We start from the raw sequence: 24,598 nt of genomic DNA, 5'->3' as shown, positions 1-24,598 counted from the left end.
TCCACAAGACTGCTGAAGGTGTCTAGTGGTATCAGACAAGTGGAATTAGCTGTAGATCCTGTGACTTTAAAGGTGAGGCCTCCATGATTTTATACTACTTTTTTCCAAACATATCTCGCAAATGCTTGTTCAGATTGAGGTCTTGGGAATTTTGAGGCAATTTCAACTCTTTACTATATTCTGCAAACCATTTATGAACATTCAAGGACTACTGTTGTTTCAGTTATGAGCACAAGTCACTGTAACAGCCACATGAATGCCAGGTTTCCTAGCAGCACCTGTCAACCTGGCTTCTTCCTGTACTGCATCACATTGTCACTTCTTCTCTCAATAAATGACACACATGCGCTTGTTGCCAGTCACATGAATTAAAACAAAATGTAATTCCTCAGACCAACTCATACTATTTCATTGCTCTGTGGTAAGTTGAGCACACATGCCAATTATAGGGGCTTAGGAAAGAGGTTAGCATAAGAACTTTTGGTATGCTGCAATGTGTTCTGCTTCCTTTCTATTATATCCTTTTAGTAATACCTGCCATTCTGGAGATAATCTGACCAAGAGTCTTGCAGTTTTAGCCATCAACAACTATGCTGCCCATTTTTCCTGCTTCAACGCAGCAATTTTAAGAACTGCCTGTATGTTGCTAGTAATGTTTACAGGTGTCATTTTCCTGAGATAAACAGTGCTACTCACTCTGCCTGATAGTGGTTTTAAATGTGTGCCTGATGCTGTGAAACCCGATGACTCCATGAGTGTCTGCAGCAATCTATAGAACATATTATCGGGTTTATGAGGAGATCTAAAGCTCCTATCCCTACCATCACCTCCCAAAAATGTAGCACCTGTTTTTTTCATTATCTCTTGCGTTTAGTTTACCTGTTCACTTTTCATCCGAGTTTAAACGCAAATAACAATGACAAAGACATAAAGTGAGCAAGCATGAGTGGAAAGAGCACCCTACCTTTCTCAAGACCTTCAGGTGCATTAAACACACCTCTACTTGAGAGTTAGATCCTCCCACTCTGTGCTCACCTGCATATAAGCACACCTGTAGCATCAGCAGCAAACAGAGCCTACTACATTCTTCTGGATCGTAGACTGACTCTACCTGAACAAAGTCCTGGTAAGGAGAATATATATCTTGTTGTTTTTATTCTTTTATTCTTTATTTTTAGGAATCATGAGACATGAAACAGGTAAATATTAATCAGTGGTTTTGCTTGCTTGTTTAATAAATTTAATTAGTAATAAGGTTGTTATCTTGGAATAATTATAATGATGCACTGACATGAATCAAAATAAAACTTCTAAGCTTCTTGCTCAGTTTCATTCAAATGGTCAGCACACGTATTAGTCAGTTGATAGCGTGATGATGATCCCACATTATAAAATGCCCGTCTCCTGCTGTACAGCATGTCTCGTTGTGTTGCTGGAATTCACTCTGAATATTTTCTAGATCATTTTCCCAAGCTCTATCTCTCATCTGAACAAGGACTGTCTGTCTCCTGCTGGGTCCTTTGTAGTGTTGTGGGAACGGTGTTGTGAGGATCAAGTGACAGAGAGACAGAGAGGTTCCCTTGACCGCTAATCTGCCACTGAAACTTTGCGAGTGCACACACACACACACACACACACACACACACACACACACACACACACACACACACACAAAGCCACCCTGTCCTTCACTACGTTTGACATCCAAAAAACAGTTAACCTTTTGTAAAGTCAAGGAAATACCATGAACACCTGTTGCGTTGGTACTAATATTACAGACAGAAACATCATTGATCATTAAAAACAGAAACTGATTACAAAGACGTGCCATTTGAAGGCGCATAGACACCTGTATCCTTCTCTGTTTGCTTCTGTTCTTTTAGAAATCCTCTATCAGTCTCTTCTTGAATATAAAACACATCTTATTATCATACGTAAAAGAATATGTGAGAGTCTCACAGTCTCAGTGAGAGGCTCTTCTTCAGCCCATAGCCGAGCTGTGGTCATTTGCATTTAGATTTTATGCTGACTTGAGTTGAATTATGTCTGCACAGAGCTGAGACTGACAGACTGAAGAGTCTCCGGCCACGAAGTCAGTCATCTCTTGATGCAGATGCTTAGGATGAACAGCCACGAGGCAGCCGTGCATACGCTCATTGAAAGACTCCTTTCATCATTTTCAGTGGGCGATCAGTGGTCTTGAATATAAGACCCTACTTGTATTTCCATCAAAGTCTGCTGAAATGCTAGAATAAAGCACATTTGCTCAAGGACCACAAAAGAGCTTTTCTACAACCGGATCTCATGCAACACTACATTTAAATGACTGCCAAAGGTCAAACAGACTGGCTTTTGAAGTTATGATGTGTGTAATTTAAACATTCATCTGCTCTCTTCGAAGATATGAACCTGTAAGAGACTACACCTCTGTGATTGTGCTCTAGTTCTGTTTCTCAAGTTTATGCCTTTCCTCTGTCTTGTCTTCGTAGTTAAAAATAAATGTATAAGTACCCCAAGGGCAAGTCATGCTACATAGCCAAACTTAGCTAATATGTAATAACAGAAATTAACCATTTAATGTAAGATGAGAACAGGTTTCAGCATTAAAGACAACTAAAAGTAATGGCTAGCAATAGAAATACACAACCAAAATAAATGTGCATATGCTTTAAATACAAACAACTGGCTGAGATTAGTGGCTAACATTATAGCTAACTGTCAGCTAATAGTAGGGTTGCCAACTCCCTGAGAAATAAATAAGGGACACCTCGTGGCCAGGGCCGGGCGACCCAGTTGTCTTCACCCTTCCCAGTGTGGTGAATTTTTTAGCTCTTTTTTTGTGTGTGAAATTATTTTTTTTAACCATTTGACTTGAATTTGATTTAAGCAGATGCGTATTCTTTGTGATATCAACACATGGGAAACAAAAATCATTTAGCCATTTATTTTTAGCTCAAAATGACAACATTAACACAATAAAACAGGTCTCTTTCTTAAACAGAAGCCTGTCATGCTTAACTTTTGATAATAAAAGTAAATCTTTCTTTAAAAGAACTCTGTCCTGCTTAACTTAAAATTATATAAATTAATAGAAAACAATAGAAAGAAAAATATTCTTGTAACAGTGCACATTTAGTGCATTTAGTGCAATTGGCTTCAGCAGAGGCATTATTTCAGCTTTTGCTCCCGTTTGTAAACCCACTTGTTCCCATGATTACGCATCATAACTCATCATCATTATTCATCTATGTATTACTTTTATGTATTACTCATCTATTTGTTGTAATCATCTATCCTTGCAGTTGTTTATTACACAAAATAAATTATATTATCACACTTCTGGCCACATAGCGCTGCACATGTCCATTTTAACCTTAACCAGAGGGTTTAAAAACAAACAAACCAGTGTTTACCATATCTGGTTCTGCCGTGGCCTGGTAGACAAAAATTGGTTAAGGGTTCCCCGAGCTTTCACGCCCCTCATGTTCTTCATGTGCCCACCATTAGAAGCATGCCTATGGAAAAAGTGCGCCGGCACACAGTGCAGTGCGCTTTATAGGTGTTATCGTGAACTTTTCCAGCCAGGTGTTTTCCTTTTCCCATTCTTCCCTGCACTTTTGCAGCCTTTTTTTCTTTCTCTGAGAGGCACAAACATTGCTGGTCTAATGCCTGGCTCACACTGTGCGATTTTTGGCCCATTTTGAGCCGATTTTTGAGTCGTGATCGGCCCGATTTTGGCCTTCATCGTGCATAGTGTAGTATACGTGGGGTAACGAGAAGCGATTAACACCTCACGACCAGCTCCCGATCATCAATCGCTCGTGAGGGTGTCACCGCAGCCGCTCACACTGCTCACGCGCAAACACGTAAACGTCGGTGAAAAAGACGGAGCAGCACGGCTGTGCAGCGTGTGATCTGGACACAAGCGATGGAGGCACAACTTGTAGAACTTTGGAAAGCTCATCCGAGCCTTTTCGATGTGGCATCACCAAATTATCACGACCACAACAACCGTGAAAATAGTTGGATTTACATTGCTGCTCAATCACAGCTGCCTGATCATGTTTGTCATTAGTAATTTAGCAATGTTGATGGCGGTGTGTGTCTGTGTGAGTGAAAGACAGAGAGGGAGAGCGAGCGACAGATTTTCTGTTATAACCTTCATTTTATGGAGGCACAGTGTGACTCAGGTCGCATCAGAGCATCGGGCGGTATAGTGTGAGACCCTGCATCGTGACCTACGAACTTATAACCCATGCGAGCCAATCGTGCAGTTTGAAAATCGCACAGTGTTTGCCCAGCTTCAGGTGTACTGTCGTCTGAGACTTGCACCGCAGTGTCGGCGTTTGTTTCCCTGTTGGCCATGCTTTTTGTTGTGGTCATCTGTTGTCTTCCGGTATTTTCTCCGCAAGCGACCTTTCCTCAACCAATGAGATGAGCGGTAATCTGAATTGTCATACTCGAATTGTCATAAGTGTGCTGTCAGCTCATTGGTCACAAAGCAGGGGCGGGGCTGGGAATTATGGTTTCAAACAAAGCGTTAATTACATTACAACTTATAGACTACTTTTGATTCTCACTGTATTACGGGACAAAGTGCGTCCCTTATTAGCTCAATACGGGACGTGTACTTTTGTTTCTAAATACGGGACGATTCCGTTTTTTAAGGGACGGTTGGCAACCCTAGCTAATAGCACAGAACTACTAAAATCAAGTTTAAGCTGCTCACTTGTTAACTTATAGGATGGATAAATAAATAAATAAAACACATTTAAAAGTTGTCATTAAAGTTATTCTAGTGAGTCTTGAGGAAAAAAATATCTATTTACCAACTGGTTGGCGAGTGTTTGTTGGAAGTCGCTGGCTGTCGGTATGAAATCAGCTGCAAAGAGGAGGCTACCTTTTTAATGTTTAATGCAGATTGCCACAGTTGCCTGTAGTTTGCTTGGAAGGTGCCAGTTGTCTGCAAATACTCATAAAATACTTGCTGAGCAGTAGTAGAAGTTTTAAAAGTTTGAGGCAAACCTGAAACGAAGAATGTTCATCTTTAAAGTAAAATTTGTACTTCGTTGCCCCAACCAACACGTTTCAAAAGGTGCAGCTTTTACTCTGAAGGCGCTCAGAGAGTAGTTAGTGAATCTTTGCACTCAAGAGCACATGCTCCACGGAAACTACCAACCAACAAAATCAAGCTTTTTGCCAAATAGTCGGGTATCTGGCAAGGTCTGTCGCTGGCTGACGGGGCAAGGCCTAGCATCAACCTCCAGCGACCATTTGCCATCAGGTTGGGGAATACACATTTTGCCCTTGCAACCAATGGTGTCCAGGGCTGTGTAATTGGCGTCTTGTTCAACTGACCTGACATTTGTCACATTTACAAAAAATGCTAGACAAGTTAACGCCATGCGGTTAGTGGTCACATGACTGCAAAACCTTGATACTGTAAGGTAAAAGCTGTCCAGATCCAGTTTAAATTGAGTTGATAAAGGGGACGTGAGGCATATCAGAAAGGTTGGGAACCACTGGTTTGAAACACAACATTGTTTAACCCCCTACCCTTTTTGCTTTGTTCTTTACGCCTTCACAGCCGCCGATCATGGCCTCCAGTATTTCAATGAAAAGCTACTCTATTGGCCGTCAGCCCTCCTTTTCCAGTCGTTCGCTGATGGACACCGGCCGTGCTCGCTCTCGGGCTTCTGTGTCTTTCGCTGTAGCGAGCCCGCTCACCCGTTCAGCTTCCATCAGCCAGGATCTCAACGGGCCAGCAAGCCTTCAAATTAACGGACTGCATGGCAACAGCACCAATGAGAAGGAAGCTATGCAGAGTCTCAACAACCGTCTGGCCAACTACCTGGACAAGGTCTGACAATAACACAGCACTCCACTGTTACGTTATCAGCCCAGGAAATAACAGAAGCAGTAAGCTGAAAGACTTTGATCATTAACCTGTGTCCTCCCTTCTCTGTGGCTCTTTGTATCCTCCAGGTGCGTTCACTGGAGCGCTCCAACGCTGATCTGGAAATGAAAATTAAGCAGCTGATGCTCGAACGCATACCCAAAGGTCATGACCTCGATTCCATGATGGCCCAAGCTCATGCTGTTGAGCAAGAGGTAGGCATCGAGTGGCAGGCAGGCAGGGAAAAAAGTCAGGTCAGCATAAGATCTGAGTTTAGAAAGGGCAAACAAGGCTCAAGATTATAATGACTTTGATCACTTTACATAGACAAAACATTCATGCAAATATCAGATCTATTTTAGCAGGAAGTGCACTAGGAGAGTCATCACAGGCAGAATCAGCTCATACTTCTAGTTAACAAGTAGTAAAAGAAGCCAGGCCAGAGTTAATGATTGTTTTGTGCTTTTTAAAACAGAATTAGTCACAGTTCAATGAAGCTCAAACTTCTCACCAGCCACAAATCCAACTCTTAATGTATCATTTAGAAACCTTGTTGCTATTAGTATAACACACAAAGGTAACATGAACATACACTAAAGTTAAAATATATTATATAAGCTTTAATCCAGGATTTAATGCTATTATTGGCCTATGTTAATATTTATCAGGTGAGGAAGAAGACCTTGGAAAATGCTCGTCTCATGCTAGAGATCGATAATGCTAAACTGGCTGCCGATGACTTCAGAATCAAGTGAGTGATTAATGATTGCACCATGGTGCTGCACAATGATACAGAGAGATGTTTCTGTTAATAATGTCATTGATGCCTCTGTCATGTTTTGGTCAAATATTTGCTCAATCAACAAAAAAATGTTTGCACATTAACACAGCGTTCTTTGGAAAAAGTTATTTAAGTACTGATTATTAAATTAAAAGATTACTGTAGGAACACTAAAAAGCATAATAAGGATAGTATGTCAGCTAACATACAGTTTTCATTACAAACAGCCAAATATTTATCAGTATATATCAGTAAATGTATAATTAATACAAACTTTCTTATTATTAGAAAATGTTTGTGTTCTTTGAGGTTTTATTGCTGTATTAATTAATTTCAGGCTACTTTTGTAAGACTTCCTGACTGCATAGGCATTTCTTACTACTTTGACTAATAAATATTATGCAAATGGAAGTCACAAGCACAGTACAGCAACACAAATGCAAATGTTTAACTTTAATTATGAAAAAACAAAACAACAAAAAAGTACTTTTTCCTGCAAACATGTTATTTCATATCCAGTATAGACAGTTTCTACCGCAGTAAAAACAAGGGGGGGAAAGCAGTTTATCTGTGGAGGTAATGAATAAAAGTTATATACGATGCTGCTCGTCTTTCCAAACTACTAGATGGGAGACTGAAATGGTGATGTGTCAGTCTGTGGAGCGAGACTGTATTGCCCTGAAAAAGGCCAAGACCGATCACGAGCAGATCATCGCCTCTTTGAGGGGAGATTTGGACAGCCTGAAAGAGGAACTTTACTTCCTCAAGAAAAACCATGAAGAGGTTAGTGTGTTTGCCACCATCGCCATGTTCTCATTTTCTCTTCTCACTACTTGACATTTGTGTAGTCTCATTTTCATTTTGGCCCTCTCCCTTCCCCAGCCTGCCCTCACAAACACTTGCTTGAAACACGCTTGACCCACTTTGGTGGACTCGGTGGGCTTTTTTAGCGCCAACATAGACAGAAAACGATGTGTAGTTGAGGAGAGCGCAGCGATAGGTGGTCCTCTGGTTACTGTGGACAAAAGCAGCAGGTAGATCTGGTTGCTCACACCTGCTCTCTCTGTCCAGTCAGCTGATCCGAGGTGTTCTCCAAGGCAAAGATAAACTTACCCCCTCACACCAAAGGAGGAACTGATCTCCCTTTTACTGAAACAAGACTGTGTAGATCCTATTTGGTGACACTTAGAGGCCACTAGAACAATGTGATGCAAAGAAATAAGCAATATGTCAGAGACTGGAGGTTTTTAAAACCTCAACCGAATAAGTGTAGATTATTAGAACAGATCACACATTCTTACTTTTTATGTATTTTACCCATGTGGTGCTTGCTTTGTGAATGTGAATCACTGGAATCTATGCCTTTTTGTTGAATATATGGCAACTCATTTAGATAAGCAGTGTCTCTTTGGGGACCATTGGGACATTAGATAGATCCTAAGCAAGAATTCAGTGACTAAGCATGAAATATATAAACTATAATTCAAGTTTGTTGCCCAATAAAGTTTAGAAAAATGTGTATAAACATATATCAAGAGCTTTAGTAATACACTACTTTAGAATAAAACAGACTAGTGACAGAGAACAATGTAACAAAGAAGAGAGAGTGAAAGAAATCCACCAAGCATGCTTGAGCAGGATTATTTGTGTGCAAGTTGAAAGGCCAGGGGTAAGGTGAGCTCTTTCCCATTCAGTATTTATGAGAAACATCTAAATAATTAAAGTGCCATCACATCCTCTCTGTCACTCTGCGGTGTAGGGTTCACCGATCTCTTCCACGCCTTCTTCATATGCTGAATGTGGAAACCAGTGTTGGTTACATTTAATTAGAAGTGACATTTAATACACAGTGCAACTAAAATAATTTGGTTTAAAAATGACAATGTGAGCAATGTAATAAAAATAATCTCCTGTGTGCCTACAGGAACTCGAGCAGATGAAGTCTCGTATTGCCAGAGATGAGGTGAATGTGGAGGTGGACTCTGCCACCGGGCCTGAGCTGGGCACCATTCTGTCCGAGCTGCGTTCCCAATATGAGGGCATTGTGAAGAGGAACAAGGAACAGGCGGAGCAGTGGTATCGCAAGAAGGTGTGGGGAGTAATATCTAGTGTGAATCACTGTAATAATGTTGAATGGTCCTCACAAAGTTACACAAAAGGTCACAGAAAACACTTCTTTGCCAGCTGGAGACGATGCAGAATGAGGTGAAGGAGAGCAACGAGGCTCTGAGGGGAGCTCAGGGAGAGCTGACCGAGAGGCAGCGCTTCCTGCAGACCCTGGAGGTGGAGCTGGAGAGTCTGCACAAACAGGTGAGCTGGGATACAACAGCAAGATGAAACAGTGCACGGACATACTGTAGATTCCTTTAGCTTCCCCTCAACACCAACTGGTCATGTTAGATGGTTTTTCCTTCCCACTGTCACCAAGTGCTCGCTCATAGGGGTTGTATAATTGTTGGAATTTTCCCAGTTACTGTAGTGTATTTACCTTTAAATACAAATCACCTTACTGAGATTTGACTCTATGTAAAATCGAATTGAAAAAGTCACTGTGTAGACAGAGAATGTCTACACAGTGACTACAGCAAGAAAAGTCGCCCATCCCTAGGAAAGGTTGTGGTGTAGGTGATGGTGTGGTCTTACTTCACTGCTGTTTTTCCTTTCTGCAGGCAGAAGAGTGACGTGTCTGTGTTTCGGTTAAAAAAAACATTTTGAGTTGTGCAAACATAGCCTAATACCCGCAAGAGCAGTGCAAACACACCTCAGGCGTGATTCTAAATTTATGGTTATGAGTATTAACTTTTCAAAAAGGTGTTAAAGAAAGAGATTTGTCCAACAGCAACAGAAAATCCTTACAGACGTCCAGATAAGTCTCGTGTACATTCTTTGTACATTTTCGTACCACTGCATCTTATCCTGGGAAAAAATAATTTTGTTTTTCTTTCATTTAATCCCGTGTTGACAGTAAACATGTTTTACCGTGCAGGGACATATCGCATTCAGTTGCAAAATAGTACGGGGTGAGTTTCAGTGGTGAGGTGGGTTAATTGTGTCTGAGCAGCAAATGTTTGCTTTAGGTGCCAAGGACTTGTCCGTTCACAGGAGTTTGTTGATATGGGCTTGGGAAGCAATTTCAGAATCAGGCGACCTACTATGTAGCATCATATTACTGATCGCTGGTTACAACACAGCACAGCAGAGTCACTGTTATGAGGAGAATCATAGGGTTATCATGTCCGGTGGACATGCCGGTGTTTTTTTTAACTTGATACTGATATCATGACTATGAGGACTATTCACGGCAATTCTGGATATAGATTGCATTTGTTGTTTTGTTCCCTTTTGCTCCTCAGATAGCAGCTCTGGAGGGAAACCTCGGTGAGACAGGTCAAAAGTATTCTGCTGAGATGGAGCGGCTGCAGGTCACCCTGAACCAGCTGGAGGAGGACCTCTCTCAGCTCAGGCTGGACATGCAGCGCACCAAGACCGACTACGAGCAGCTTCTCCGCATCAAGCAAAACCTGGAGATGGAGATCGCCACCTACAGACGCCTGCTGGAGGGAGAGGACTCGTAAGTATAGCGATACTAATAAAGATTTAGCACATGTCTCAAAGGGAAATTATAATTAAGTATCCTTCACCCAGCCCTTTAAAATAAATCTGTATGTTAGCTTTGGCCAGCAGGTAACACAGAAATTTTAGTGAAGAAGTTAGAGAAGGACAATAACACACCTGATATACTCAGAGATTATGGTACATCCTTGTAGTTTGATGTTCTGTCAGAATGGGGATAATTTGGCTACACTGTTGCCTTGATCACAATACCTGTATGATCATCTTACATCAAGTGTTTCTTAGCCTGCCGCCTGGCATTGTTGGGTGTAGCTGTTCTCAGATGTCAGCTTTGGTGAGAACACTGTTACTGTGGCAATGTTCTCACCAAAGTAAGCAACAGACAGGAAAACTGATGAGACTGTAAACTGTACTGCATTGTTTATAAAACCTAATCACAAAACAATATAATAATAAGCAAGTTGTAAGAAACTGAAGCTTGCTGTCAGTGTCCAGGCGTGTTTCATGCTAAAAGTCCTTTTAGGGCAGTGTTTTTCTGATTGGCTGCCCCTAACAAACCGAAGGTTTGAACAACAAATGGGTGGGGCTTTTGCAATCACAGCCAGATCTGTGTGCCTGAGGTGACTATATTAAGGATATCTGCTCTCACTGGCATCAAAAAGAGCTAAAAACTGAAATAAAGCTGCATGAAACCAGCTATTATAAAATATATAAGTTCCCTTTAAATGATTGCTTTGAATGTGTTAGTCTTGCTTTGATTGAAAGGTAATTCTAACAGGTTTTCTTTCTGCCCTTCAGAGTCAAAGAAGTCCCTCCTCCACCAAAAAGTGAGTATACGGCTTTTAATTTGAACTGATAAGAGACAGAAATTATAAACGAGAAGACCCGAATGACAATACCACAGTAGTAGCTGCTGTTGCTGTCGTTTATTGAAAACTTTATGGAAGTAAAGAATGACTAAAAGTGAAGTTATGAGAAAGATAAGTCAAGCAAAAAAGGAAAACTGTATTCAAAGTCAAATGTGGATCTGAGCCAGCATTGTAGTAGACAGACAGACAGACAGAAGGGTATATCTATCTTTTACCACACCCAGGAGGCCCACAACTAATTATAGTTATGTAAATATCCAAACAATGCACAAACCACTTACAGCTCAGCTCCTATAGCAACTAATGTGGGTCTGAAAACATTTCCCCCCATGTTGTGTGTCCTAATCTCTCTGACTTGCACTGCTGGATTAAGAAACTGGAGTGTGATGTGATGTGAGATGAATAGGTAACACAACTTTTACAAACTCAGTGCTTTAGTAGCAGTCACATATCATCCTATATGTGAAACTACTGAGATTTTACATTTTTTTAATGTATTTATATGCGTAAAAAAATAGTTTAGTCAGCCTCACATTCTCTTCTCATGTCTTTTAAACACAGAGGAGCCTGAAGTCCGCACCAGAAAGATCGTGAAGGTGGTGACTCAGACCATGGTCAACGGCAAGGTGGTGGACGAGTCCAGCGAAGTGGAGCAGATTGAGGAGTCGAAGAAATAGAACAAGCAAAGAGCCAGCTGAAATTTTAAAATAAACAAAATAAGTAGAAGTTAGAACTTTTTTCAAAAAAAAGGAGAAAAGGAAAAACAAGAAAAATTAAGAGTCCACCCTATTACTCATGAATTGTGAAAATGAGGCTGAGAGCATTGTTGGAGGTACAGTAATGACTGACTATGACTGTCCTATTTCCTATCATTTCACATGAAACGTGATTCAGACGTCACTACAAACAAGCTATGCTTTGCATGAGTTCATTGACTTTTAGATAGAAATGTGTGAAAACTGACTGATCACTGCTAAACTCTGACTGTTTTACTAATAAAGGGTTTTGTAGTCAAATGATGTTTAATTCCTAGTGCGATAACAATTCATTTTACTAAATGAGCCTCTGTTCCTTTTACAAGAATTTCATGTCTGCTGTTTACTGTTTGCATTCTGAATACAAAGACAGAATAAATCCACAATGTGTCCACCTTCTCTATTCTTACATCACCTTTGATAATGGCCTAGATTTTGGGATTTTTTGAGTCTGAATTTTTGTTTAACGTCTGTGAAGGTTCTCATTCAACCAGGTCATCATAGTCTAAGAAGATTGGAAAGAAAAGCGCCTGGACTTCTTTAAGTTGCTTGAAGACGTTTCACCTCTCATCCGATAGCTTTTCTTTCCCATCTCCTTAGGACATGTTTAACAGTTTTTATTTAATTAAACAAGTTTACTGAAGTTAAGCATAAAGTGCAGCCAGGTTTAAAGGGACAGTATATAAACAGCCATGAAAAGTACAACCTACTTGTAGGGCGATCGTGGCTCAAGAGTTTGGAGTTCGCCTTGCAGGTTTGCCGGTTCGAGCCTCGGCTTGGACAGTCTCGGTCGTTGTGTCCTTGGGCAAGACACTTCACCCGTTGCCGACTAGTGGTGGTCAGAGGGCCCGGTGGCGCCAGTGTCCGGCAGCCTCGCCTCTGTCAGTGCGTCCCAGGGTGGCCATTTAGATTTCAGTGTGAGTGACAGTGAGGTTTGCAGTAGAACTACACGGGTGAGTAATTGGGGGCACCCTTGGGCACTACTCTTTGTAGGGTTGCCTCCTCAAGTGGCCGGTCTCCACCATTTTGTGTAGTTATTTTTATTGAGCCGTGATTGTTCTAGGGTAGCATCGTGGCAGCAGCCTGGTCATTTTAATCATTGTTTGTTAAAAAAGCATTTTAATTAACTGTCTTGCAGTCTCAGCCCTGCTACCTTAAGAACTTTTCTGATTTTACAGTTCTATGCTTTTAGTAGTTTTTCTTAATACATTTTGATTTGTGGAATTGATCTGCCTCACCTGTGCTGTTAATAACGAGCCTGTGGGCTTTGGTAGCTAGTGTAACATTTACATTGGCTATAGAAATCTGTCCTGGGGTGTAACTCCCTCCCCAGGTGGCGTTGTCAACATTCTGTAGTCACCTTCACTGGTTATCCTTCTGGTTATCCTTCACGCCACCACATTATGATTTTCGTTGGGAATGACCAGAACAGACAAGATTAGAGCATCATGGGTACATCAACTCACGGTGTACTGCAGGGGGCTGGTGTGACAGAAGATGATGCGATGGATAGGGTGAGATGGAAGTAAATGATCTGCTGTGGCAAAAGGGAGCAGCAAAAAAAAGAAGATGAAGAAGAAAATAATACTAATCATTTTTAGGGGTGTGCAGTTAAATTTTAACACAAATTTTGTATCGAACCACAATTTCTGTGGCTCATTAAAAGTGAAGAATGATGATAGACAGACCTGGAGGGATGGTCTCACTAACTTGACATATACGAGCACAATGTATATGCTGTACAGTCTTTTTTATTTATTTTTTATAAATGTTTGGGTTGATGGTTAACCTAAAATCCATCCCCAGAACTATCTTAATATCTGAAAATGATAGGCTCAGTCAAAAGTCAAATTTTCTCTGCTGGTGTTGTCACAGTTGCTCCTTTTCAGGCAATGAAACCACAGCCTACAGCCTGAGCTATTCATAAACAGAAAACTATATTAAATTGGGCTCAAAATCCAATCAAAACACACTGAATAGAAAGCAGGATTTGTGAATAATGCTTTTGTTGTTTAATAATTGATTGTTGTTAATTTTCTGCAATAAATGTTTATTTAAAGAAGGCCAAAGTAAATTTCCAAACATGTTCCTCCATTAAAATATTGTTGGGAAAACAATTTTACTCTAAGAAAATGAAAAGAAAAAAATCAGAATGAAATGAGTATTAAATGGATTGTAACAGTTAGTTTAATTCAAAGGTTCAATGTCCAAAAGGATCGCTGAGATAACGCAGAGAACAGGATAGTACAAGGAGCCCACCCGGAGTAACTATCAAGGGGAATCCCATTCAGATTACATCACTGTCTTTTGTTCACAGTGTATTGTAAAGAGGATAATTACAGTCATGGTTCTGAACCAAAACCTGACTTTATTTATACTTTATACATTTTTCTTGTCAATTACATTTTAGTTGCAAATAGTTACTCAGTCATTTTGTACTCCACTGATAAAAACTGCCACCTTTTCTCAAAAGTTTTAAAGTCAGAAGATAATGTTGCTCCCTGCCATTTGTGCAAAATGCCCAAGAACACAAACTATGCAAACAAACAACAAACTCCAGAGAGTGTCTCAGCGCAGCAGCCATTTAAATTATGTGTAGCAAGCAAACCAAAAACCAAAAAAAGTGGTGCTTAAAAGAAGAAGAGGAGAGTGCAGGATGAGGACATTGCACTTTGGATTTGAGCAGTTCTGTCAATGACTTTGCTGCGCAAAGAGTCTGAGTATGAGAAGTTGTGTTTGCTCTGGTACAGTGTGGTGGTAAGAGCCCAAAGAAATATCTGCCCCGGGGCCTATCACAGAGTTATTACACCTGTGGTTCAGTTGCAAACATGTGAAGCCCAAAGTCATTATGTGGGAGGGCATGTTTGTTGTCACTGAGGTAAAGTGTTGAGTAATATCTCAAAAGCACTGAAAACATACTGCAGTTCTTTCACTGAAGACATTTTTGAGGTAGCTCCTCTAATGCCGAGGCAAATATAGAAAAAAATAGGCTGAAAATAATAGGGTCCTATAGTGACGGGTGATGTACTTGTAAGTCTTTCCTGTCTGATTTATATGAATCACATTATCTAGAATGACTGACAGCTCTATAGTTCACACAGACTTAGTAATTAGTTTGGTTATATAATCTTTATGAGTGACATTTAGGGTTTTTTCCTCTGGCATGATAATCCTTTAAAAGCTCATCCTATTATATGAATGCACACTTTTATGAGTCTACAACCAAACCGTCACAACAAACCAAAACAACAAAAAAGATAAAGATAAATCAGGACAAAAGCAGGTACCAGTTATGACAACACTGTCAACTTGTTTATAAAACAATTTATCATCCATGTGTAACAGCAAACAATCGCAGGAGCCACTTTTACACGGGTTCAAACAGGAAGACTTTTTTAGCGGTCAAACATTTTGTTTTTGTGGAAAGGAGCATGATAAAACGGAGCAGACCAACAAAAAACACAATAAGACATCAACAGGCTTCCTGAGATCATGTTGCAAATATACATTTTCTGTGAGTGCAGAGTAGAAATCTGTGGTTTTAAAAGGCCACAAAACAAATGGGAGTGAGTTTTGTTTTATTTAATCAGATTTTCGTGTATAGAAAACTGAAACACCACTGACTCAACGCCTTTTTCCGTTACTCTGAATAAATAAGACAGATACATGCAAGTCCTGTTCACAGAGCACTGAGTTTGTAAAGACCGAGGCTGATGCATTGTCGGCCAGCTCACAGTGTTATAAAGCAATAGATACAGAAAGTCTGATAAACTTTAGGACAAACAAACTCTGAGAACTGCTTCACAATAGTACCACATGGTTACATGGCAAGAAGCAGCGAGATTAATTATTAATATGCCTGAAATAATTTCTAGATTCATGGATTCAGAAAATGAAAATCTTCTCTGTACAGACCAATTGCTGTCAATTTGAAAACAAGGCTTTCAGATGTTGGACAGTTTGGGGCCTCTACTGTAATATTTCCAACTTCATAACCTGCCAGATGTTTTCAGTAGGTGACTGGACTGCAGACAGGCCAGTTGTGATGACCCTCACCCTAATGTCCTCTCATCGGCTCCACTTGGCAGTTCCTTTCTGCAGCTCTTGGAGAGGACGAGTGGTTTGCTCCCAATTAGCAACATTAGCAACAGCTGAGCTCAGTGTGCCAGTGCTCTAATTTAAATCCCTTAGAGCTCAGCTCTCTTCCCTCATGAATCATTTTGGATTTTGGATTTCGGTTGTGTGTTGCTTAATTTTCTTGCACTGAACAGCACTACATTCCCTGCTCACTCACAGTGCTGACTACACATGTCTTGGTTAATTCAAGTCCCTAAAGGATGTTGCTTTAATTTAAAATAAACCGTTTTTTAAAGGGGCATTTGTGCGAATCTCACTCTTGGTCATGGTATTGTGACCCGGGTTGTGACCCGGTTTAGCATTTCAGCTGTTTCACCATGCAACCAGCTAATGTGTGCCTCTGCTGAGAGCACACATAGTTTCTTTTGGGCAGAATTGTCTTATTAAAAAAATCCATTGCTGAAAATGCATCATCCGAATGGCAACACAAGTTATGGCAACATCTGCATAAATATAGTTAAACAACAAAGGTACATTCACAGATGTGAAAGTTACCCCCGCCATAAGTACCTAATGGACCTAATAAAGATGCATAATAAAAATTAATTTCTTACTTCTGTATTAAAGCTATGATAAAGAATATATTTCTTATATTGTATGTTTTTCTTCTTCTGGTAATTCATCCAGAAAGAGCTGCAAAGATTTTGCATTAATAACTAGAAGCAGTGGCACAAATTAATCTGGCACTCCATGTCAGTAATTATTTAAGTAGTGAACAACTTTACTCCAGATTACATGAATGAGACTCATTATATTCTCTCATCTCACCCTCACACTTGAGTGACATCCCATTCTTAATCTGTTGGGTTTAATATGATGTCGACTCACCAGACTGTTGTTTTGTGCTACCACCTCTCAGCTTCAACTCTTGTGGAGTTTAGGGGTTTATTTATTTATTTTTTGACCATTTTTCCAGGAGCACATCTGTGAGTTCAGACACTGATGTTGGGTGAGAAGGCCTGGGTCGTAATCTCCGTTCTAATTTAGTTCTGTGCAGGCCAGTCAAATTCTTCCACATCAAACTTGCTCGTCCATTTCTTTATGGACCTTGCTGTGTGCAATCCTGTTTAGGAAGGGACAATTCCAAACCATTCCCACGAAATTGGGAGCATGAAGTTATTCAAAATGTCTCTTTATGCTGAAGATCTAAGAGTTCCTTTCACTGGAATTAAGCTCGAGCCCAAAAAAATCCCACATCATAATCTCCTGGCAACCGCCAAACCCAGACTCATCCATCACATTGCCAGATGGAGATGTGTGATTTGTCATTCCAGAGAACAAGTCTCCGCTGCTCTAGAGTCCAATGGCAGTGTGCTTCACGACACTGCGTGCTGATGCTTTGCATTGGATTTCATAATTTAAGGCTTGGATGTAGCTACTCGGCCATGAAAACCAATTTCATGACTGCTGTTCTTAATCTGTAGGCCAGATTGGAGGTCTGAAATAAATGACATGGTGGGCCGAGTGAATACTTTTGGCAGTATAATATTGCAGATTTATGGAGCTCAACCTGCTTGTAGATGTTCATCCTTTGTTGTGTCCACTGAAGTGCAGAGCAGTTACATTACCTCTTTAGTGTAGAGAGAATCACAGAGAAAGTGCGAGTAGATGACTGTAAAGATCAGGAGACAAGCAGATCTGTGGATTAAGCAGTCTCGTGGTGTTTCAAAAACAAGCACTGCAAGTTTTCTATGAGTACAGACGATGGTTGGACAGCATTTGAAAGATCTCATCCCAGCAAAATATTGCCGTAAATTAAATCCATTATATTTCATGCTTAAAGTTTCAAGTTTATCCTTCTGTTATTGTGCCACGGGAAAACGTTTCAAGGCCATTCTCTAAGAATTTTTTTTTTCTATTTTTCATGCCTTGGTCTCTGATATAGTTTGTTTTTTCTGCAGAATTGTTTAGCCACAGAGGCTGTGAGCAGTCATGTTGGAAACTTTTGATTGCTTTTCTTTGGATTTTGTGATGACATCTGTCATCTGCAGACAAGGCAACAAAAGAAATGCATTAGATATAATAAGCAACTGTTTAAATATTTGAAATCACCAAAGATTGCACACATAAGGAGTATAAAAGTTTATGTTTTACTGTTACCGTGTTGGTCACTCCAATCATCCAGTAATTTATCAAGGGAGATAATAGTGAATGAAATGCTTCATGAAATTGTCAGAAGTCAAGGTTGTGTAGTATTTTTCAAGCCTGGGGTTTAATGTTTAATGTTATTTAACTGCCCTCTGCTGGACAGATTTTATTGTGGTGATTAATTTGTAAAGAAAACATCCACTCTTTAGATTCACCTGACACTTATAGGTAGATCTGCAAACCTCTGATTGGCCAATCACATGGCAGCAACACAGTGCATTTAGGTATATGCCAGTATGGACCAAAATCTCTGAGAAATATTTGCAGCAATATGTTGAATCTCCACCATGAAGAATTCACACAACTCTCAAAAGGGACCCAATGTGGGACCAGCAAGGTGTACCTAATGAAGTGGCTAGTGAGTGGGGGGAAAAGAGTTTATGAGGAAGGTCTAATAATGATAATAATAAACTGGGATTGCAGACTTTTGTCACACAGAAGCATAAAGCGCTGCTAGGACTCAGCAGATCTGATGGAAACTAGGAGATGGTGTTATTGGCGTTAAACAATCCTATCAGAGTTAAGCCTGCTGCCTAACCGATTATTTCTAACTAACACAGTCCAGACTGCCCTGCCAAACATTCCCCTTACTAATATCCACGATCCCCCGAATCTCTGAGCAAGCAAGACCCAACAACAAAATATTAGAGTCCCTAAAACTCCCTGGTTCTATCTGAGTAAATACATTACTTTCCAGCTTATTGTAGAACACCAACACAATCACTCACCAGCTATAGAAAGCATTTCTCTCTCTGTCATTCTTGAAATTAAAGACATATTATTATGTTGACAGGTGTCTTTCCTCTTTCTCTTGCAGCATTTGATCTAACTTGTAAGGTAACATTACAAAAAAAGAAGGGCACACAGGGTCAGTTGAGCTTTGTGGTTGTGAGGCCTAACCTGCTGACACAAAGTCAATTATCTTTGCAGTCCAAACACTCCTAATTTGATCCATGACCTTAGAGTACCCTCAGCTGAGTTAGTATAACAGGACTAAGATCGCAAAACATTAGTAAGCTCATTACTGCTCGAGTGTATTGCGTGGGTTTGGCTGCATTTTCGTGGGCTCAGAGAGGATTACCCACTTACTTTACATGGCCGTGTTTTCAAAGCTGGAGCACTGACAAACATTCCCTATGTTTCTGTGGTTCGGTGAGCTACTTAACATCTTATCTTAGTCTGTTTAGGTTGAATTTTCTTCTTTATGGGCCAGATTTTTGAGCAGCATAAAGAAAGATGTTTTTCAGACATATTTTGTTTAGAAAAAACATTTATTTTAGCTTTCACATTCACACGAGACTCTGGAACACTGATGTTTTCCTTTAACAGACAGTCGATGGATTTGAGAAACAGTAGAAGATCTCAGATATTCCTCTACTTTCATGTGTTCCTCATGCACATTCACTCTCACATTCTCCCACTTCTTGGTGTCAAACCACCTAGACTGCAGCTAGCTGGCACACACTTCTGCTCCTCACTCTTTCTCTTAATCCCTTTCGATTTAGCAGGCTCCAGACTGCAGGACAGGCTGGAACTCTCCAGCCATGCAGATATCGTCCTGCTTTTGGCGGACGACACGCTGGATGGCGGGGGGAAGGCCACGGGGGTTCCTGGAAAAGACAAGGGCGTAGCCGTCCTCACAGCTGCCGTCTTCTTTCAGGGTACGGCAGGCGTAGGTGATGGCGTAGTTGTCGTAGTCGGTGTCAATCACCCAGTAGTTGTCGCCTGAGTTAAAGAAAGGAGGAGTGTGAGGAGGAATGAGGGGATAAAAGAAATATATGGGAGGGTTCCAGTGTGCAGAACCAACCTCCACTGGACAGGTAACTGGCCAGTCCTTGGTAGTTCATGAACATCTTGCCAGGTGTGGAAGGGTCAGGTACAGAGTACTGTGCAGCCATGTCAGCACACACAACCCAGAAGCTGCGAAACAGTGATACAAACACAAATATGTCTGACACTTTCTCCAAACAAAGCCTAGCTCATTGCATGTTTATCTAAGCTTACATTCCTGTATGAAAACCCTCTCTCTAAACTGTGTTTCTTCCTAATCCTTCCTAATCCTGAGAAAACCAAGCCTGCAGCTAATGCTGTCCAGAATGTTCTTCTAAAAAGTGTATGTGTTTATGTCTTAAAGCTTTACTGGAACTCAAGCACCACGTGTAAGCTTTTCTTAACCGCTGACCTGATAAACTGAAGGTTCAAGTTACCTTCACCTCATCAGGTCTTACAGATAATGAGCAGATAATGAGATAATGAGTGTAATACAGCAATACGGATGCATACATCAACTGTGAGGGCAAAATCCATCTCAAATCCATCTACTGTCTTTTAACTTACCCAAACAGAGTGACGCGTCCCTTGGAGGAGGCGGTCATGGAGCCATCGTCATCGATGGTGTACTCTGCTGAGATGTTGTCCTGCAGGAACAGGCCTTCTGGGTCCTTCTTCTGCAGTGCATACCACTTCCCTGCATACTTTAGTGAAAATGAAATGAGAAAAGCAAAGTCAGAAATTATCCTTTCGTCGTTCATCATTATTGCTGTCTGTGTATTTTAAATTCACTCACCCTCTTGGGGTCAAAGTCCTCTTTCACAGAGAAGCTATCAACAACGCAGGAGGCAGACAGACAGCGTTCAACGCAGGACACCAAGACCAACAGCAGGGCAAGCTTAGAGGATCCCATTCTGTAATGAACTTATATATCAGTGTTTTCAGAGTAATCAAAGATTCAGTACAAGAGAGCCCGCAGTAATCATTGTATTAGGCTGTTAAATACAAATGTGAATGAATAAGTTCCACCGATGAAAGAAAAACATTTCTGGAAAGTTCACGACAACGCCTGGAGTCTGTATACTAAAATCGGAGATACAGTCAGTCATATCTCATTTTACACTCGAGCACTATGTTCCAGTCTATCATTAATTATATCATGTAAGACTATAGGAAAATGACTAATTCACAGCTATATATGTCCAGCTCACCACTCTCAATAATTAAACCTAACGGGAGCTGAAGGAACATAAAATCACACAAGTTCTGATCATCACGCCTGACAGAATTAAAAGAAATTCCCGAAAAGTAGCTGAAAGGATATTTTTTTCAAATAAATATTTCAATGTCATACCTGTTTTGGGTTAAATTAGCAATAGGAGTTAAAAATAAGCTTTCTGTGTGCAGTTATCCACCAGGCTGGGTCTTGTGTCAGAAGCTGCCTTTATATACATGCACCTCAGACAAGCTTATGGCTGATTTTCATTGCCTGGGACTAAATAAGGTGCTTAAATCTAGAGCTAATCCTGTTCGGCTGAAATCCTTACCGTAATCTGGCTTTTACCTTCAAACCTGCCCAAGACTTACTATAAAAACAATTAGACCATTATGTAAGTGACTGGAAGAGCTGTAAAACAAGACACATGCTGCCAACAGATGACAAGTGAAATGTGTCTGACTGTGTGCAAAATACAAGCAGATTTTTAATGAACTTAGAGATTTGATAATAGTAATGAAAATGCATGTCTGAAATCCAAACAATGAGGTCAATTGTTTGGATTGTTTTGTCCATTTTTATTAAAACCAGGAATCTTTATTGGGAGTTTAATTAAAGGACAAAATGCCAGGCTACACAATGAAGACAGAGGGAGACTAAAATCACTGTGTGACACCACACTGAAAAATTGAAAATTCCAAAATTCACTGGATTTTGATAAACCCGAAAAGGTATTTTATGAGGAAGCAGGTTAGTCTTTTCTTTTTAGTAGATAAAATAATGGCAAAAACAAAAGAGTTTGGGGTCAAAAAAGGGTCAAGAGGTCAAAAGTCAATTTCAGCAATGGAAAAGTGCTGTGTTAGCATAGTACAAATTCACCTGAGAAACTTCCGTGTCTGTTTAGGATGAGAAAACAAACAGGAACGAATGAGTACATGCTCCCTTTTCCGACATGCATTTCTTGAAAAACAGCTATGCAGTAAGGAAATAAGCTATATCTTAGATCCCACATGCAACATTTGTGTGTGAAGTGAGAGAAAAAGAACAACTTGGAGCTCAAACCACCAAAAAAACCTACGTTTTTATCAGCTGTATAATAAAAATGTGGTCAGAAAACACTGATTTGAGATGTGATCTGTATTCTGTTTTGCTTTGATACTTTGGCAAGTCTGGAAAGTGTTGTAAACAATTGAGATGCACTTCATTGATAAGCACAATTTAATGGACACTGGCTCAGACCCCCAGGCAGGAGAGGGTGAATAAAAGTAGACAATCTAGTTATGTCATCTTGTTTTGGCTGAACAATCAAGGTGTAATGCTCTTTAAAAAAGTCCAAAAATACTGATAGATGAGTAAAATAAGAAAATGTGCCCCACCTGTTAAAAAAAAAAATTATTTTAAAGAATTTTGGTAATTTCAGAGAATTGGCCTCACAAGAGTACAAGCTAAGCCCACAAGAACATACCGGACATCGCAGTGTTATTCATAAACTTACACTCAGACCCCTGTTTGTGATTTCTACTTTCCTGGATTGACCTTGGTCACCTGAGATTACTGCTGGCATTATACATCATGTAATAATATCCACAGGTGTCAATTTTAAAATTTACCTTAGTGTCTGTTTTTTTATATTCGACTTACTACTGTTACAAATTTATCCTCTTTAATCTGATATTCGGTGAAAAATTAAGCAATCGGTGTAAACTAGTGCAGCCCCGAAAGTAAACAGCGTCTTCAGTGAGGACACACACAGACAAGTCAGTCAAGACAGCAGCTCTATTTTCTCCACTGACTGCAAGAATACAGTTTAATCCTGCTTGCAAGAACAGAAATAGATCCCTGATAAAAATACGTACTCTACACCATCGTTAAATTCCTATGTGAAGAAATACAGTTAGTTTCCTTATAATACTGTTGTGTTTTCATTTAACCTTGAAACAATCTAAGTGTGGTATATGTTTATGTAAAGGTTATGAAACTGGACACAGTAATTACTAACAGTTAAAAAAAACTGGTGTTATTGTTTGATCTTCAACTACTTTAAATCTCAAGAATGATCTTCAGGTAATTTTTTTTTCGGTCTGTGAGCCTTTCTTTAGAGTGTGTATGTCTTAGGCTTTAAGAGGTCTAACTAAAATATGTTTTCTATCCTTAATGCCCGATGTTCTTTGTGTAAATCTGAGGTGCCTTATTTGAACAAAATGTTTTGATATGACCATAAATGGAAACAACATGGTGGCAATCTGGTATTGGTCATTTTGCTAATTTGCTACAAAGTATCAAAGGCATTGGAAAGCCCCAAAATGTAAAAAAAAAAAAAATATATATATATATATTTTTAAAGTACTGGTATCTTTGTAAAAATACTTTTAGTAGCCTGCAAAAAAATACAAATAAAAAATAAAAATAAAAATGCAAAAAAGTGGAATAAACCCAAATCACCAAGCCTCAAATAATGGATGATGCTGTCAATGATATCTATGTAGTGGAAAGTTCACTTTTAGCCCAAGAGGAGAAATCTTTATGAGAAAATACACTTCTTTTTTTCAGTGAACTCATTATGAACAATCCAGATTCATAATTCATTGAGGCAGAGTTGTATTGACTGATGTGCCCCAATATGTATGCTTAATAAAGACTAATAAAAAAAAGGAAACCCCCCAAAATGAAGAACAAAGTGAAAATTATGGGGAAGTCTGTTAATCCTTTTCGGCAGCACATACTTTGTAACATATGCTTAGATAACCACTGTATGTGCCCACACAGAAGGAAAAAAAGGACACTTGCAGATCATGGATCACTCAACATCTTTCTAGCCTGCAGACTCTAAGAGTCTGTTGCCATCGTGTGGTGCATGGCAGGAATGCAATATAAGAAAGCTAATATGTGAGTAAATCGTGAGTAAATCTCTCAGTTTATTTTCATTTTTTCATGTACTAAACTAAAAGTCTTACATCTTTGGTTTCATCTCTGTTATTGTAGAGTCTTTAGGTCACAATATAAAGCACATTGAGATGGCTCTTGTTGTGATTTGGTGCTACATAAATACTATTGAATTGAAATGAATTGAATAGCTTGACAAATACTGAAATAGTAGTAACATTAATGAACTTATGGCTTTTCATCCAGACCCATAATTAGGTAACATTTTCTATTACTTGGTTTATGATCAACACATGCAAAACAAATGACACTGACATCGGCTTTATATGTGCTTTGTTTTGCTAAGAGTGCTAATGAGAAAATGTTTACATGCTAACAGAAGGTGAAAACAGTAGACATTACTATTCATTAGTGTGTTGAACAATGTCATTGATTCAGTTCAATTTGTCTCTATTCAAATTAACAATTAGATTTATTTCAAGGAACTTTACATTATAAGCTGTTTTACTTGCTATGATTATTGCTGTAGCATGCTGACTACAGCTGTTAGCTTTAAGTGTTTGCTCACTG

General features: G+C 39.7%; 2 protein-coding genes across 3 annotated transcripts; one reads left to right on the top strand and one right to left on the bottom strand.

The window, feature by feature from the left end:
* The first annotated feature begins 1,030 nt into the window (after nt 1-1,030).
* LOC146514404 (keratin, type I cytoskeletal 18) lies at nt 1,031-12,602 on the top strand. Its single transcript, XM_085168256.1, has 10 exons — nt 1,031-1,126; nt 5,588-5,860; nt 5,986-6,111; nt 6,565-6,647; nt 7,304-7,460; nt 8,602-8,766; nt 8,862-8,987; nt 10,031-10,248; nt 11,049-11,077; nt 11,681-12,602. Exons 2-10 carry the CDS (start codon nt 5,597-5,599, stop codon nt 11,794-11,796), a joined length of 1,284 nt encoding a protein of 427 aa, XP_085024382.1. The 5' UTR covers nt 1,031-1,126; nt 5,588-5,596; the 3' UTR covers nt 11,797-12,602.
* A 6,809-nt stretch (nt 12,603-19,411) lies between these two features.
* rbp4l (retinol binding protein 4, like) lies at nt 19,412-21,393 on the bottom strand. 2 transcript variants are annotated; one of them, XM_085168257.1, is made up of 5 exons: nt 21,284-21,393; nt 20,726-20,843; nt 20,497-20,633; nt 19,967-20,079; nt 19,412-19,884 (listed from the first exon to the last, which is right to left on the bottom strand). In XM_085168257.1, exons 2-5 carry the CDS (start codon nt 20,840-20,842, stop codon nt 19,661-19,663), a joined length of 591 nt encoding a protein of 196 aa, XP_085024383.1. In that variant the 5' UTR covers nt 20,843; nt 21,284-21,393; the 3' UTR covers nt 19,412-19,660. The 2 variants fall into 2 exon arrangements, with proteins under 2 accessions (XP_085024383.1, XP_085024385.1); XM_085168259.1 differs by lacking the exon at nt 21,284-21,393 and having other exon boundaries at nt 20,726-20,853.
* Between the last annotated feature and the right edge of the window lie 3,205 nt (nt 21,394-24,598).

This window comes from Neolamprologus multifasciatus, chromosome 7 (assembly GCF_963576455.1).
Source record: "Neolamprologus multifasciatus chromosome 7, fNeoMul1.2, whole genome shotgun sequence".
NCBI classification, from domain to species: Eukaryota; Metazoa; Chordata; class Actinopteri; order Cichliformes; family Cichlidae; genus Neolamprologus; species Neolamprologus multifasciatus.
This window is presented reverse-complemented; position numbering and strand designations above follow the sequence as displayed.

What these genes read in the sequence shown, in the direction of transcription:
- rbp4l (XM_085168257.1), bottom strand. Translation starts at nt 20,842, where the DNA reads ATGGGATCCTCTAAGCTTGCCCTGCTGTTGGTCTTGGTGTCCTGCGTT. An exon ending in AGGACTTTGACCCCAAGAGG is followed by an intron (nt 20,634 to 20,725) that starts GTGAGTGAATTT and finishes TTTTCACTAAAG; the next exon opens with TATGCAGGGAAGTGGTATGC. An exon ending in CAGTTACCTGTCCAGTGGAG is followed by an intron (nt 19,885 to 19,966) that starts GTTGGTTCTGCA and finishes TCTTTAACTCAG; the next exon opens with GCGACAACTACTGGGTGATT.
- LOC146514404 (XM_085168256.1), top strand. Translation starts at nt 5,597, where the DNA reads ATGGCCTCCAGTATTTCAATGAAAAGCTACTCTATTGGCCGTCAGCCC. An exon ending in AGCAGTGGTATCGCAAGAAG is followed by an intron (nt 8,767 to 8,861) that starts GTGTGGGGAGTA and finishes CTTCTTTGCCAG; the next exon opens with CTGGAGACGATGCAGAATGA. An exon ending in AGTCCCTCCTCCACCAAAAA is followed by an intron (nt 11,078 to 11,680) that starts GTGAGTATACGG and finishes TTTTAAACACAG; the next exon opens with AGGAGCCTGAAGTCCGCACC.